This window comes from Amphimedon queenslandica, unplaced genomic scaffold (assembly GCF_000090795.2).
Source record: "Amphimedon queenslandica unplaced genomic scaffold, v1.1 AMPQUscaffold_13484, whole genome shotgun sequence".
Taxonomy (NCBI): Eukaryota; Metazoa; Porifera; class Demospongiae; order Haplosclerida; family Niphatidae; genus Amphimedon; species Amphimedon queenslandica.
Window position 1 is genome coordinate 383337 of NW_003546280.1, and position 16413 is coordinate 399749.

The 16413-nt window shown below is 36.3% G+C and overlaps 3 protein-coding genes across 3 annotated transcripts; 1 reads left to right on the forward strand and 2 right to left on the reverse strand.

Annotated features, from left to right (window-relative positions):
• Positions 1 to 565: 565 nt before the first annotated feature.
• On the reverse strand, positions 566 to 6930 carry LOC100638124 (dual specificity mitogen-activated protein kinase kinase 1-like). The gene is made up of 11 exons (XM_003384816.2): positions 6733 to 6930; positions 6489 to 6687; positions 6000 to 6146; positions 5737 to 5811; positions 5553 to 5604; positions 5193 to 5317; positions 3545 to 3692; positions 1957 to 2048; positions 1321 to 1382; positions 1227 to 1272; positions 566 to 841 (listed from the first exon to the last, which is right to left on the reverse strand). Exons 1-11 carry the CDS (start codon positions 6843 to 6845, stop codon positions 731 to 733), a joined length of 1170 nt encoding a protein of 389 aa, XP_003384864.1. The 5' UTR covers positions 6846 to 6930; the 3' UTR covers positions 566 to 730.
• Positions 6931 to 7008: 78 nt separating this feature from the next.
• On the forward strand, positions 7009 to 10279 carry LOC109580622 (uncharacterized serine-rich protein C215.13-like). The gene is made up of 3 exons (XM_019994020.1): positions 7009 to 7213; positions 7746 to 8296; positions 9130 to 10279. Exons 1-3 carry the CDS (start codon positions 7135 to 7137, stop codon positions 10069 to 10071), a joined length of 1572 nt encoding a protein of 523 aa, XP_019849579.1. The 5' UTR covers positions 7009 to 7134; the 3' UTR covers positions 10072 to 10279.
• LOC105311962 (histone H3.v1-like) lies at positions 10236 to 16357 on the reverse strand. Its single transcript, XM_011404220.2, has 4 exons — positions 16126 to 16357; positions 14032 to 15812; positions 13430 to 13544; positions 10236 to 10428 (listed from the first exon to the last, which is right to left on the reverse strand). The coding sequence occupies exons 1-4, from the start codon at positions 16282 to 16284 to the stop codon at positions 10333 to 10335; spliced, it is 2151 nt and encodes a 716-aa protein (XP_011402522.2). The 5' UTR covers positions 16285 to 16357; the 3' UTR covers positions 10236 to 10332.
• Between the last annotated feature and the right edge of the window lie 56 nt (positions 16358 to 16413).

The following is a 16413-nucleotide window of genomic DNA, read 5'->3' on the forward strand; positions in this document are numbered from 1 at the left end:
TTATTGTTAAAAAATCCATTATAATTTTTGGTTAAAAATCAATTATGAAACCGGATGTTGTGGTTTAATTATAAATTTTGTTAAAAATTAATTATAAAACCGGATGTTGTGGTTTAATTATAATTTTTATTGTCAAAAAAAATTAACTATAATTTTTTGGCTAAAAATCAATTATGAAACCGGATGTTGTGGTTTAATTATAATTTTTATTGTTAAAAAAATCAATTATAATTTTTTGGTTAAAAATCAATTATGAAACCGGATGTTGTGGTTTAATTTTTTAAATTATAATCTTTATATTAATTTTTATTAGAAAAAAATACTTTTATAATAAAATGTAGCAAGCATTTTCAATATGAATTTATGGTATCAAATTTATGCTACCCTCTGATTTATTTTGCCTTCTTGTTTTAATTTTTAAAATAAACAATATTAATATCACATAATTATTATTTTCATTATTACAACTTGATTGCTAGTCTGTTGATAAAACAAAAAAAGAAAGATATTAAAGAAAAATTGAAAAATTTCAGTGATATGGAAAATAATAACAATAATTCTTCACATAATAACAACAACAATAATAATAATAATAATAATAATAATAATAATAATAATAATAATAATAGTCTATGTTGATATCTATTTTAATATAGAATACCTCTCCACAATAGCAGCTGCTACTGGAGAGAGTGAGATGGTGTGTGTATGTGCTTTGAAGACACACATATTATGTGATTGAAGTTGGTGTGCCTATCAGTGCATTTGCATCAATTGTCCTTTTGACCCAAGAAGCAAAGTCAACCTTTGCTTTAGAGGATTCCTCTACAAATTTATGCTCCTATATTGAAAAAAGCATCAAAATTATGGAAAAAAGCATCAAAATTACAAGCAATCTCAAGCATTAAAAACATCTCATTTTAACTTTTTCTAATTTAAAAGCTTTCTCTCCCACCCTCCTTCTCTTCCTCTCTCCCCATTTCTCCCAAAAATCCCTGTACTATTTTGGCCTGGTTTTTGAGCAACTTCAAAAATTCATAAAAATCCAAATTTGATTGGAATCAGTTCAAACTTTCTACACAACATAAGTACATGAACAAGCATCAGAAAAATCATAAAAAATGAAGTATTCTCTCTTAGTAATTTTTGTCGGAGCATCCTGTACTATAGTACACTGCTTCCACCCACCCACTCTCTCTCTCTCCCTCTCCTTATCTTCTTCTTACTAATAATGCTGATAGAGTTCCTCTTTTTTTAACATCTTTCTGTAAACTACAAAATATAATTATAATGAACCAACATGTATAAATGTAGATTTACCATAAAGCAACAAAAGATTTGAATTTGTCATCAAAATACTCATCAGGCAAACGTGGTGGATCCTATAATAGAGCGAGGGGGGGGATACAGACAAAAGAGGAGGAAGAGACAAAAAAGAGAAAGAGAGAGGGGGAGAGGTGGAGGAGGAGAAAAAACAATGCAATACTCCTACTACAAATTACTATGATAAATATATTATAGGCTACATGTGTAGGAGAAAGACCACACTTATAACTCTATTTGTGATTTCTATGCCAATTAGAAGCAGGTCATTGGAGAACTGATTAAATTCAAAAAGCTCAAGCTAGCCGCAATTAGTGCATAAAAGGACATTAGTCCATTAATGCTTAATGAGCAACCCCAAACAGAATAACAATTATTGCTCAAGAGCACGTGCCACTTGGTCACACATGGTCATTGGCCAAATTTCGAAGCAACTTTTTTTTAACATTCACAAAAATCCAATTTTGACCGGATTTAAGACATGCATTGGAAAATTTAATAAAATAAAAAATGAAGACTTCTCTCCTAGTCTTTTTTGGCAAAATACATGTACTATCTATTGTCTATGGCTAACTTTAGGGGATCCAATTCATTTTAAAAAAGGCATCAAGTATTTGTATATAATATACTTACATCAGTGAATATCATTTGTAGCAATTCAAAAACTGGCATACGTATAGCGTTAGCATGTGAAGCATAAGGATTCCGGCGAGGAGGCAAAGAACCTAGAATAATGAAGAGAGAGAAAGAGAGAGAAAGGAGTAGAAAAGAGAGTGAATTCACGAGCATGTAATACAAATAAGATACATATTTGCATTAAGCAATAAAATATACATGTACATGTTATACATGGAAGTGATCATTTGTAAATTAAATACTCATGAAAAGGTGAGAAATTCCACATCTTTTGAATCACACAACATTGACAAAAACAATGATGCTGATTGAGATTTTAGAGTCTTCAAATTGCCTACAGCCATCACTATATGGCAGAGTGATTATGCTCAATTATTATGATTTGATTTGATTTGTTTTGTGTTTAAATGAGATTAGAGGCTACGGGCAATCAGCACATGCTTCAACTGTAAAACACACACAAAACATACACACACATGTATACATACATATATACACTATGCTTGCCAATTACATTAGACATTGAATCAAACTAATAAACACACTGAGATAAGAGAGGGAGAAAAAGGGCGGCCGTTACTAAGGAGTGGTGGATACAGCCATGATGACAGCATGAGAAGATGACACCATATTTGGTAAATTAGGTTATACATCAAAAGAAATTCATGAACTATAATTCGGGTTGTTGCAACGTACACAAAACAAATAATATCAATGTATCATAAATATTGCACATCAAACTCCATAGTCATCCCAGCATACATACTTTATTAAAAATAGTTTGTCGTTATAATAACAAAAAATCAACAGCATATGACCAGACTGTCTATCTATGTACATGTGCATGTACAAATACATGTCTTTCTCTATTTTTCAATAAACAGGTGTATCAGAGAGGAGAGGGAGGGAAGGGAGGGAAAGAGATAGCCCATACAACAATCAGCAGCTGGACTACATGCCTAAGACTAGTACATCACAATGAGTAAGGAACATGACACAAATACTATAAAACGCTATCAAGTTCCATCAATCAATGATCGCATAATGTTATTACGTTACACACATACACTATACAGTCTACATATACTGAGATATACTGAGATATACATGTGTAGCATTCACACGCGCACAAAATGTAATGGACTAATGTAAAATTCATGTACACCAATTAAAAGTATGTCACGACCATCACCATAAAAGCATCAATCTTTACTCATTAAATAATTCCAACTCCCTCTCACACTGGTATTGCATATATGTCACATCTGATGTATTAGGGTGTGATTTCCAGCTACAAGTGTACACCATAGTTGCCCATGGGAGTTATCTGCAGGTGGTTTTACTATAAATTACCGCCTCGAGAACCACAAAGGCACTAAGAATGTCACAAAAAGAGTGAGAGACGAACAAACATGACAACAACTATAAACATCATGTGACTCTGTTAGCAACCAAAAAATAAACATGATTATTACAAATGATAATAACTTTATATTCATTATAAGGGCCTATAATTAACCCTTATCTATAATTAACCCTTATACTAATGCTAATGCGCACCATAATGAAATTATTAATCAAATACCTGCAGGTGGATTTCTCATTTCTTCGTCAAGCTGCTCTTTGGGCGGAGCAGGGATGGGGTAACTCCCTATAGCCATTTCAATGAGCGACACACCAAGACTCCATATATCAGATAATACTGAATAGACCTCTCCTTGTAGTCTCTCAGGCTAAAGGAGAGAGAGAGAGGAGAAAAAAGAAGGATAAAAGTTACAAGTTACATAGAAATGGGTTTCCCCACAAAGCATGCTAAGTGAGCTAAACAGCATGAGCTTCATGAGCTGACAAGCACTACAATACAGTACATGGCATTCGGAGCAACTTTAAAAGTTTGTAAAAAATCCAAACTTGATTGGAACCAGCTCAAACTTGCTATACAACATAAGAACATGTATATGCATCAGAAAAAGTTATAAAAATGGAGAATTCTCTCCTAGTCATTTTTGGCAAAATTTGGTCAAAAACCCTGTACTATAGTACAGGGTCTTTGGCCCAATTTTTTAATAACTTCAAAAATTCGTAAAAAATCTAATTTTGATCGGAATTATTTCAAACTTGCTACACAACATAAGAACATGTATATGCATCAGAAAAAGTTATAAAAATGGAGAATTCTCTCCTAGTCGTTTTTGGTGAAATTTGACCAAAAATCCTGTACTATAGTACAGGGAGTTTGGCGTGATTTTTGAGTAACTTTGAAAATTCATTAAAAATCTAAACTTGATTGGAATCAGCTCAAACTTGCTACACAACATAAGAACATGTATACGCATCAGAAAAAAATTATTAAAATGGGGGATTCTTTTTTTTTCATTTTTGTTAAAAAAAACCCTGTACTATAGTACAAGGTCTGACAAGGAGCTGCATTGCCAAAATCTTGTAGGAAATCCTGATATAGAAACAGAGTAGGGGGATGATGTGTGTAGGATTATATGACATTTTGCAAAACTCAAAAGCTGTCCAAACAGTAACAAAGTAGCCTATAACCAATACGTGGGCATTTACTAGACACACATATTTGATACAAGATAGACAAAAGTGACTAGACCATACAAAGAGATGACATCAGGTAGTTCATCAATCACTTTGTAATAGCAGCCATGAGGACTGAAGGAAGCGGAGTTAGAATGTAGCACTAATTAGAGGAACCAGAGGGAGTCATAAACCATATTATAACAGTAACTTAGAGTAAATTAAAAGATTAATAGAAGTATGCATTATAATGTAATATGTATACAGCCACTAATGTCTAATGTAATTGTTAATTACCAAGAAATCAACACCTACATGTACACGTACATTTATCACGCAATAGCTAAATTTGCACATGTATACAGGGCTTAGTCCCTCGTTTAAAAGTAACACCTGCTAATGACTATACATCATTCAACCACATGACCATAGGATTTCCTACAGTTGACTACACATGTGCTTTTTACTTATTGCTTTGTTACTTATTTCATTTCCTTTTTTATATTAAAACCCTAAAATGATATGTCTTAATTCACACAGGAACACCATTTCTGCAATGGGCTGCATATGTATGTTTGTACATCAGGTGGAAAACAATATTACTCTCTTTTTTTCCCACCCTTTCTCTCTCTCTCTCTCTTCATTCACTACAGCAGCATTGAAAGATGAAAGAGCATATATAAAGTATTGTAACTTACTGCCATATATGACCGAGTGCCAACAAAGGAATTAGCCATTGAGTTAATGAGCTGACCGCTGACACCAAAATCACACAACTTGATCTCTCCCTCTGAGTTTACTAAAATATTAGACGGCTTTACATCTAGGGAGAGAAAGGGAGAGAGAGAGAGAGAGAGAGAGAGAGAGAGAGAGAGAGAGAGAGAGAGAGAGAGAGAGAGAGAGAGAGGAAATTGCAGAGTAAAGTGCAGTGTATATTAATACATGTACATCTTAAATCCAATTTACATATTGAATTAAAATTTTATACGAGTGCCATAATAATTTTTGCTTTCAATATATGTCACGTATCTCACCCACTCCCTTAATTAATATCGTACCTCTATGAATAATGTGATGAGTGTCTCGTAAATATTTCAAACCATTTAATACCTAATAAGGAACCGAGAGAAAGGGAGGGAGAGAGAGAAGTAAAAGAGCATTTTAAAGGAAATAGGGAGTCCATTGGTTTTTTAAAAAAGTGAAAAAAAGGACAAAAAGAGATGTAAATAGATAATGACTTACAGCTACTGTTATTTGTCCAATCATGTCCACAGGAATCCTTCCAGTGTTCAGAACTAAATCAAGACTACCGCCATCCTAAATAAGAGCACATGTAACACACATGTACATGTACATACAAACAAAGCACTTATAATTTTTAAGTATGTAATACACATGTACATACACATACATGCAAGCAATTTTAGCATGTACATGTACACGTATATTGTATGTAATTAAAAAGTATACAGTGTCACATGTTTACCATGTGTTCACATGCTTACCATGTGTTGCATGAGTATTGATATCTCATTATTGACATGGAAGCTCCCGAAAAATCCTACAATGTACGAGGCATTGCAGTCGTGAAGAACCTTGAGTTCTCTCATGATTTGATTACGGACGGTCGGTTTTATATCAAGCAATATCATCTATAATAATAAAATAAAGAATAACAATAATAGCACCAATAATAATAATTATTATAAACGGCCTATATGGCAAATAAAATTGTAAATATGTAATTTGCAGCTGGTGTTTGTCCTTTTCAGTACACTTATACTGCTTGGATGATTAACCATTAACATTAATTTATTATTATCAATAATAATTACTGATAAATAAAAAACATGCGGCGCAATTCAATTTATCCATTATATTTATATCCCATTGCTATTACCATTTAATTGTATTAGCTTGCAAGTACATGTACATGTATAATTGTACGGGCACATGTGGTAGGTGCAGATGCATGCATATACAAATACACAAACCTTCCTTGCCATTATGATACCACTTGGCTTGTGCATCACTTTTAAGACGACGCCCCCATTCCCATGGCCGAGCTCTGAGAGTCGCTCAAACTGATTGTCTTTGAGTTCCCCGTGGGTGAGAAACTCTTCCTTTTGACCCAAAAAAGTCTTCATCTGTAACGCTTGCTGCTCTGTCATGGGCTCCGGTGCAGCAGAGGGCCTGGAAATATAATAATAACAATAATCATTAATAATTATAATTTACTTTGAGGGGTCTGGAACTTTATCTGGGATACTGCCATCAGGTGAGTCCAGTGTCTCTACCGAAGACTGCAGACTAAGTGGTGAGGGCTTCGGCTTTTTTCTCTTCTCGGCCATCCCTCAGAGCATGTAATCTCCTATTATTAGTCTTTATTCTGTCTCAAGATGGCAGATTCTGTAAGGATGTGAAAAATTGCCTTCGCCCACACGTCTCCTCCTCTTTTGTGACCCCGCCTATAACCCAACCCATATTAGCTCGTGCACTCCCACACACTAATATTTTTATGCTTTATATCTCTCGCATCTCAAAAACTGCTCGACAGTTGATCCGGCAGAGAGACAACAAACTCTCATTATCTTTATAGATTTGAGGACAAGACTGATTGTTACTGCATTACCCGAGAGTATGGGCTCCTGCTACGAGGCAAGACTTTATTATCTCTTGATCGCTCTGGTGTTTCTTGCTGGTTCAGTCTCTTGTGCAGGTCAGTCTGCAACACCTTCAACAAGCTAGTTAGCTTGTTAGTAGAAACATTGCGATTCCTTAGTGCAATACATGTAACACACTATATGAATGTGCAGCTAGTAAATGACAGCCTCTTGAGAAGAGAATCCACTGAGAATGGTATGATAAAAATTAGGATGAGACTGAGATGCCTATCCTGCCTGTTGACTCATTTTAGTGGCTGCTGTTGGTGATGTGCAGTGCAAAGCACAAAAAAATAATTAGTTGTAAGAATTCAGCCCAGAGGACAACCTCTCTACTGGAGATAATGGATAAATGTGTTGACAGTCAATTTGTGGTTTTGCACTACTGTGTGTGTATTGATAGGGGAAAAGATCAGTGGATTGGTGAGGGGAAAGGAATGCTAAATAAATTCCCCACTGGTCTTTCTCTTGCTGTGAAAAGTTTAGACAACATACACTTAATTAATGATGAGTCACACATCAAAACATTTGAATTCTCATTTTCTTCTTTTTCTTCTCTCTCTCTCTCTCTTTCTCTTTTCTCTATAGATTCCTGTGACTGGGAAAGCTGTAAGAGAATATACGAACAAAACACTAACATAACTCGTAATATCACAAACGAACAGTTTTGCTCTTACATCACAGAAGCAGAGTTATGCATAGAACCTTGCGAGGGCGGAAATGTAGATCTGCAAATATTTAAAGTAACGCTGAAAAACAATAAAAAAACGAGGGATTGCTCGCAACCTACACCAGCGCCTTCCTCTACCAGTAGTAGCAGCAGTACTGAAACTGCTAATCCTACACCAACTCCATGTCATTTACCAGCGTTCTCTTCAGGAGTGGTCTCACAGCCAAAGACAGCAGAGTACAAACCAGAAGTCTCGCCATCTCATGGGATTCTATGCAAGCCCCACCAGTATCACGCGCTGAGACAATGCAGCCTCTTCACTTACTCTCACTTAGAGAGATTCAACAGGTCTACGGGTAGTTGCATACTGCCCGGATCATGGTACCTACTGAAGCACCCGGACGTCAGTATCGAAGTGACTGGACAAGTCAAGAGCAAACCATTCGGCCTATACACTGGACTTAACAAGGTACTTCAATTATGTACTTATACAGTAATTGTAAATTCTATTATTAACCTAATAAGGTAGGAACTGTATACAAGTATAGTAGGGCACACATGCCTCATGTCTTATATCATGGATTCCTATTTATATCATTATCATTTCCTGTAACGTGTACACCCTCACGCTAATGTAGTACCGTTATTAGATTTACAATGAGAAAGGGAGAGCCGTGTACACTTGTACAGCATTTGATTGCGCATATTGTCAATACATGTTAGAACAACACCATTCCTCTGTCAGTATAATTCGATAAAGATGAAAGTGTTTGGTTTAGCTGCCAGTGCATTGAACCTTGAAAAATCGTCGTGTCCTCCACACAGGTGGTGACCACTCTTTGGTTCAATAGACACTGCATCAAATACCATCAACATCATGTAGATACTACTCTCAGAAATTTTACTCTCAGAAATTGTGTAGTACATTATATCACATTTCATGAAAGAGAGTGCATTTGTGTGTGTGTGGGGTGAGGAGGCAATTATTGACAAAACTTTTTCACTCCCCAATTGTGTGGTTTAACTGTTTTGCATATCAATAGCTGTTTTTATGTAATTGACAGGTACATGGCATGCACTGTTAATGCATTGTGCCCTTGTAATACTTATCACTTCTATTACTCTTCACACTCTCTCTCAGCTCATTGATCAGTTTATACTAGCATAATTGACTCATTACTATTGCAGCTGTAAAAGCTGTCGTCAGAGCATGCGCACCATCACCTTTACCTACACGTAAACACATAACCAATAACTGTCTCATTCCATCATTATCAGTGGCTTATTGTCTTCTCTCATTAGGTTAACATAACATTCAGGTCAAAAGACTGCACGCTAGGAGCAACATTCAACTACATTGCTACAGCAGATTCTCCTTTACCCGATGACGTCAGCTCAAGTAACTCAGCCGTGAAAGACATATACAGTCCGCTTGAGGTTAATGTCGATTCCTCTAAGACGACGGCAAGCATACTAGCACCATGGCTGAACCTGACTGTGGTTATACGGAAAGAGGGAGAGCACCTGAGTGTAGTACTGAGACTACCGGCTGATTTGGTGGACGAGAGTGAGGGTTTGTGCCAGACCGGCTGTCCGAGTTTCATGCATTATGAAACCAGCCAAATACGATCGCAATCCTGCAGCAATGACTCGTGGAATGCTTTGATTCAATGTTCAAGATTCTTACTTAATTTCGATCCCAGAAACACAGCCCAGAGCGCTACCCTCACTCAGTTATGTCAGACTGATGTTATATACACTAATACCTACTCCATAATATCCCTCTATCGTGGCATTGCTCAAGATTTGCTAGCACTTCCTAGGACTGGGGCATACATCACGCCAGAGCCCTACCCACCAGATAATGGTATCAATATACATAATGGTACTATCACTACCAGTAGCAGCACTGCACCATCTGTCATTCATCCTAGCTCCACTGATAAACCTCTTACTACAAATACTCTTATCAGTAGCAGTGAAGGATGGACTCTAACTACTTCAACACATGCCACGCAACAAGGATCCTCCTATACTACCTCAGTATCATCTTCCAAGTCTCTCTCTTCGACATTAGCGACTAGCACCTCCTCCTCTGCTTCTCTCTCTTCCTCTTCTACTAAAAATAATCCCTTACCAACCATCCGTATTGAACTACCTTCCTCAGGGATGGTCCAATCCTACACACTAACAATATTAGTATTGTCAGTCTTGGTCTCTCTTACTTGCATATTGACTTTATGAATCATTTTTATACGCACAGACAGTATAAGCACTATATATATTATATTGACAATAACCACAACAGACTTTGTGTTTATATCTTTATTTTTGTCTAGCTCCCTCTCCATCTCTTGTATTCATGATTTTATTGTATTATATATTATTATTTTTATTTTTTATAACTATTATCATTATGTATTGATGTATATCAGAAACAATTTCGCTACAAGTGGTCTAAACAAAGAAAAAAGAAAACTGTGTGTGAGAGAGAGAGAGATACTACTATAATGCCTTGTCTTTCTTGGACAGTTTCAGTTTTGGAGCAATAAACTTTGAATTGTTTACCCTAATACTTGCTCTAGAGGTATTCGTCGGGCCCTATGTGTATGCACATGTGTGTACAAAATAAGGAATAATAATCATAAAATAACAAGGAGAGTGATTAAAGAAGGAGCAGAAAGGGAGAGAGAGAGAGATGAGGCATTCGTCACTTGCTGTAATGTAAATCTATCACATATACACATTTGATATGAAATACAATAACACAAATAAGAGTAATAAAACCACTAATTAATGTAATAATAGTCCATAGGATTAAAATAATAATAATGATGACCACAATGTATTGATAAGGGAGCGCTACTATGAGTAGAGAATTGTAATTCTACAATTACATTATGTACCTAACAATTATTGTGTACAAGGCCATATGTAAGAAAACAATACACAGGACAAAACCAGACAGAGTAAACATTATAAGAAGCCAATTCCTTTTTAACATGAAGGGAGAATAACCTCAACACAATGGAGTGTACATGTACATATATGGCTATTATGTTCATATATGGGTATGTGTTAAATGAAAAAAAATTTCCGTGACATAGTGGAAGTGTTCATACAAGACGTTATTATTAAATAACATTATTACCCCAACAATGAAATTGTAAAGCTAGCAATTGATATACACGCCAATACAGGTACGTGTACAATAAAAACAAGGGACTGCCAATACAACACAAATAAAAACAAACAGAGACCGATAGCAACAAGTACTAAATCTCGATAATAATGTACACATAGAAATGTCACTAATTTATTGTCAAGCATTATATCAATGAAGAGTATGCATTCGATGAATAAGCATTAATTTTATGAACATACATGTACATGTACATGTACATTAAGAATAGGGAACTACAATTGTATATGCATAGAGTAAGGTTGCTACAGGCTAATTTATGATTAGTGATACAGAGCTTAGACCTTTTGATCACTTATACATGGTTACATGGAGATTGTGCAACGTAGGACTAGTTCGCATTTCTCAGTTGACAAACAATTATACAAATATTTATATTTGAGAGATTCGAATAATTTATTTACTGCATTTCAATGTGAGGCAAAGAATGCAACACAGAAGACATTAAAAGTACATGTACAAGGTGATTAGGCAATCAAGGAGGAATATATACATGTACATGCGTACATGTACTGTGTGAAAATATGTACAGTAAGGTTAGTAGCAATAGAAATAATAGGATTCTTTACATATCACATGTATTAGTGAGGGAAAACAACTTATTAAGAATAGAGTGAAAGAGAAGAGAGAGAGAGAGAGGGAGAAGAGAGAGAGCTAAGTATATAAGAGAGATAAGGAGTGAGAAAGGAAGGAAGGAATAAATTAAGAGGAACAGAGAGAGAGAGAGAGTTCATGTACATGTACATGTAGGTGTAAAATAGTGCGTAATTATGCAACCCAATAGTCTGCCATAAATAGCTAAACTTAAAAGAAAGTCAGCATAGTAGACTAGTAGTGGCTGGGATGTGACATATACAATATACACCACAGACAATGCACATCATACACACACACACACACACGCATGTACATGTACATTGTCATTGTTAATTGTGTATATAAGTCAGTCAGTGAATTACATTTGTGTGTGTCTGCATGACTACTCTCTCTCTTTGTCAGAGCTAGTCCTTATCACAAGTTCAAGCTGGCCTGTAGTGAAATTCTAGTCAAATGAATACACTTATACCCAATGGGCAGTATATAAACACTACTATTATATCATGTGTACTTTTATAATAGCCTCTAGTAGTAAAGATTGGAGGAGGATTAAACACTGCGTGTGTGTGTGTTCTTTTGATGTTGTAGTGGCTTCTGATAATGGCCCATAGGTGTCCTCCTGGGGCTGTCATACCATCACAAAACAAACTAACATGATTTGGCTAACAATGTTTAATGTCATTGCGTGACTACATGCACTTGATGGAATTAAATGACATACTTTTGTACTAAAACATGCATTGATTGTCCATGGATAAAGGGATAGGGTGTAATGGCAATTACAGCTTAGTATGCAAGAAGGAAGATGATGTGGATGCGTGAGAATTGAATTCTGAGACAGGTGGTATTATGGGTCACTGCTTGTAATTTCAATATTATTCAACTGTCTCAACTTTCTCATAACTGTAGTGCCTCTCTCCAACACCAGGCGACGTTGAGGTAATCATATATTTTAAGATAAATCACGTACACATGACTAAAGTGGTACAGTTTCTAAGTACATGTACATGTACATACGCACAAAATTATTACTAATATTATGAGTAATTTTGTGGAATTTTATTCAAAAAAAAAAAAACTGCAATTAGCTAGTGATTTGAGCCATCTCTGCTATGCGACATCAATAAATAAATAAATAAAATCAATAAATAAATAATAATATGTACATGTCCCTAAGTATTAAATACCAGGAATATATAAACAAGAACAAAAATATATACACTTGCAGAGTGTGAATTAATGTGAAATTCTCCAGCCCCTTCAGTATGTGTACATACAGCACTATATGTACATGTACATTGTACTATAAAACATGTACTAGTGTAATGTACATGTACTGTATGAATGAATGGCCGCTATGTACATGTATATGTACACGAAGCAACAGCTGCAAAATTGTGCTACGGATGTACATGTAATTAGATACATACTAATAAAGGTTTTAAAATATTTCATTGAAGCCATTATATACTATACGCACACAGTCACAAGTGTAGTACTATAAAAACTATAATTATTACTACAACGTATGTGTACTGGAACACAATGTACATGTACTGTACACGTGAAAATACAGAAGTGAAGGTCATTTGATACGTGTACATGCGTGTTTATGATCATAATCAATTAAGTGGAGTTGTATGATGACTATTATAAAATACTAAATGTCATAGTACACATTGATTGGAATTTTTTGCACTAAATTTCCTGTTAAGTTTAATAATGTTGTATAGATAGGGAGGAAAGAGAAAGGAAGGGGATATAGAGAAGGTAGGAGAGGAGAGGAAGAAATGTCTCAATTACCTCATCATAAGTATCATATAGCAGTGTGGTTGAGTTATGACGCGAGTCCAGGACAGTCTTTCGTCTGAGACCCATAGTGGATATTCTGGAAGATGTAATCTCCATTATTGATAAACTGAGAGAGAGAGGGGGGGAGAGAGGGGGAGGGAGAGGGGGAGAGAGGAGAAAAGGAAGAGGGAGGAAGATAAAATCAAGTACCGATACAATATATCACAATGCAAACAAACACTTATAAATTAGATTAAAGATAAAGTTGACTCTGTACCACTTGCTAGTGCAAGCGTGTGTGTGTGGTTGAGGGCATCATTGTGTGACTAGACTGTACACTACCTACACAATCATTCTCACAATTCACACAATACAGGAACTATGCACTAGGCACAAACATGTACACATGCACACATGTACAATCTATTAAGCTACAGTATACTATGCACGTAATGATGTATATACATGTACATGTACTGTGTGGGTCTGGAATTTATAGTAAAATAATTAAAAAAGTTAATATAACTAAACGGTTATTAAAACAACAATAAAACTGTTGCTGTAATAACTAGTATGTACATGTACATGTATACTCCTCTAATGGACTTGCTTACCCTGATTGGTTGACTAGGGGTAGTGGTAACGGCCTTGACAATTTTCTTCGCTTCTTTGGATGGTTTGAAGGCGGCGGGAGCTCTCTCGAAGACACAGACTCCTCGGCGTTCCTCTCATTCTCAGTCACACTGCTAGCAGTATCTCCTGTAGCATCAGACTGAGAGTTAGCCCTCCCAGTACAAGATACAGAGCTGGTAGCAGCATTAGACTCGTTATTATTACCAGTACATGCTCTGGTGGTACGTTTAGTTATTGGACTGTTATTCTGTTTCTCTTGGAGCGCCTCACGACTGCTACGAGTGGCCATACGAGGAGAGGAGGCTTCACTCTGAGAGAGTAAGTGCCGATCCTTTATTGGAGACGACTGGATCTGTCTCCCTCTCTTGCTGGCCCTTTTAATTGGAGAGGAGTGCTCGCTAGGTGAGTCGTGAGGTGATGGTACCAGGAGAGGTGGTGAGAGATGAGGTATTGGACTAGCCGTACAATCATTGCCACTTATAAGAGGGAGAGGGGGAGGGTTAGCATTAGCATTGGATAATCTTAACAAGTTCAGTCTAGTTAGCCTTCTTGTCTTTTGTGGTGTCTCTGGTATCAAGCTATCAGACTCTTCACTTTCAGGAATGTTACGTCTAGACTGTAAGGGAGATACCGATTCTCTATTCCTTCTCTCCTCATCTTCGCTATCAGACTCATACACGTAAATGGCTCGGGTTGGTCTTTTAAGCTTTCTTGGCCTCCCCACACTCTTGCTTTGAGCCTTTTTTGTTACAAGTACTTCTTCTTCGTCTGTCACTAATGACCTGCTGCTGCTGGATTCACTCTCCTCCTCACTCTCTTCTCTATATGATACAACATGAGTCTTAGGTCTTGAGCTATACCTCTTGCTCGTTAGAGTAGGACGACTTTGTGTTCTTTTCTCCTTTTTACTTTTGCTCTTCTCCTCTACCTCTTCACTTTCGTCTGAAGTAATAATGATAACTTGTACTTTCTGCTCTGCTACTCGTCTTCTTCTACCAATGATGGACGCATCCTCAGCCTCTGGTTCCGGTTCTTCGGTACTTTCAGTCATTGTCCTGGTATTCTCGCTACTCCTATTTCTTACAGTTTCGCTCCTTTTTCTATTCTCGGTGTAATTCTGTATTGATATCTCAGAGCTCATCTCCCATTCTGAGTCTGATCTTGATCCATTACTAAGAGGGCTTGGTACAACTGGTGTGGTACTTCTTGGCTGATTTGATGAGACAGCCTCCCCCTTGTCTCCGCCTTCTTTAAAGGCACCTCCCTGAGTGGGTACATGAGAAATACGAGAGATAGCGAGTGTGAAAGGTTTAAGTGAAACATGACTTGAGTAGCTACATGTACTAAGAGTACAGCTAGGCGGAATGGAGGCATCCTTCTCTATCTCTCTCCTTTCCTTGTCACTAGCTCTTTTTATTGTCTTGTTGCTCTTTTTTGCTTTGTTCCTGGTATCAGACGTGCTTTGTGGAGGAGTGAGAGTGTCAAAGTTTTCGGCAGATTTTTGTTTTTTGTTAGTTGCAGCTCTCTTGACTTTAGGCATAACCAGTTTAGTTCTTTTCCTCCGTCTTCTTTTGTTGTAAGTTATCTCATCACCTCCACTACTATCGTCACCTTCTGAGTCTTTATTGTCTCCTTCTCTCTCGGTTTCTTCCTGTTGGAGGTCAGTAGATGATGAAGGGAGGGCGTGGTTGCTGGTGGTGGGTTGTTCTGTAGTGCTATTGTATTGTCTTGGTTGTCTCCTCCTCCTTTGGTCTTGTTCTACCTATAGAGCAATCAAAAATTAAAAATAAAAGAACATGTACACATTAGGGTTTCCCACATTCGCTCAAAAATTGAGCGGTAGATCCTGTACTATTGTACAGGAAAATTGGCCAAAAATGACTAGGAGAGAATTCTCTATTTTTTATAATTTTTCCTGATACATATAGATGTTCTTATGTTGTGTGACAAATTTGAGCCGATTCCGATCAAAATTGGATTATGAATTTTTAAAGTTACTAAGCACTTAATCAAGGTGATAGTTACATGTAGTGTAAAAATTAAAATTATCATCTTAATATAAAGTTTGATCAAACCTCATTAATAGTTGTTGTTATATTTAATGACTCCTTCAATAATGAATGATAAATGAGGTTTAGTTTAGATCCAGTCGAGTATAAAGTTGCTGCTGTTTTATTGTACTCATTTTCAAGTTTCAATAGTCTCAGTTCTGCTTCTAATCCTTCAAAGCTCATCTTTCACTGTGTAGATTAATTGGAGGATTAATTTGATGCACTTTCTTTTTCAAAATCATTAATTTCCGAAAAGCTCTTTGTTTATTTTCCGTAAACTTTAACGATTGAATTTCGTTCACTTTCGTTCAC

What these genes read in the sequence shown, in the direction of transcription:
- LOC109580622 (XM_019994020.1), top strand. Translation starts at nt 7,135, where the DNA reads ATGGGCTCCTGCTACGAGGCAAGACTTTATTATCTCTTGATCGCTCTG. An exon ending in TGGTTCAGTCTCTTGTGCAG is followed by an intron (nt 7,214 to 7,745) that starts GTCAGTCTGCAA and finishes TTTTCTCTATAG; the next exon opens with ATTCCTGTGACTGGGAAAGC. An exon ending in TATACACTGGACTTAACAAG is followed by an intron (nt 8,297 to 9,129) that starts GTACTTCAATTA and finishes TTCTCTCATTAG; the next exon opens with GTTAACATAACATTCAGGTC.
- LOC100638124 (XM_003384816.2), bottom strand. Translation starts at nt 6,845, where the DNA reads ATGGCCGAGAAGAGAAAAAAGCCGAAGCCCTCACCACTTAGTCTGCAG. An exon ending in CAATACTCATGCAACACATG is followed by an intron (nt 5,812 to 5,999) that starts GTAAGCATGTGA and finishes GCTCTTATTTAG; the next exon opens with GATGGCGGTAGTCTTGATTT. An exon ending in AAATCTTTTGTTGCTTTATG is followed by an intron (nt 1,273 to 1,320) that starts GTAAATCTACAT and finishes TATATTTTGTAG; the next exon opens with TTTACAGAAAGATGTTAAAA.
- LOC105311962 (XM_011404220.2), bottom strand. Translation starts at nt 16,284, where the DNA reads ATGAGCTTTGAAGGATTAGAAGCAGAACTGAGACTATTGAAACTTGAA. An exon ending in TAACAACAACTATTAATGAG is followed by an intron (nt 15,813 to 16,125) that starts GTTTGATCAAAC and finishes ATTGCTCTATAG; the next exon opens with GTAGAACAAGACCAAAGGAG. An exon ending in CCCCTAGTCAACCAATCAGG is followed by an intron (nt 13,545 to 14,031) that starts GTAAGCAAGTCC and finishes TCTCTCTCTCAG; the next exon opens with TTTATCAATAATGGAGATTA.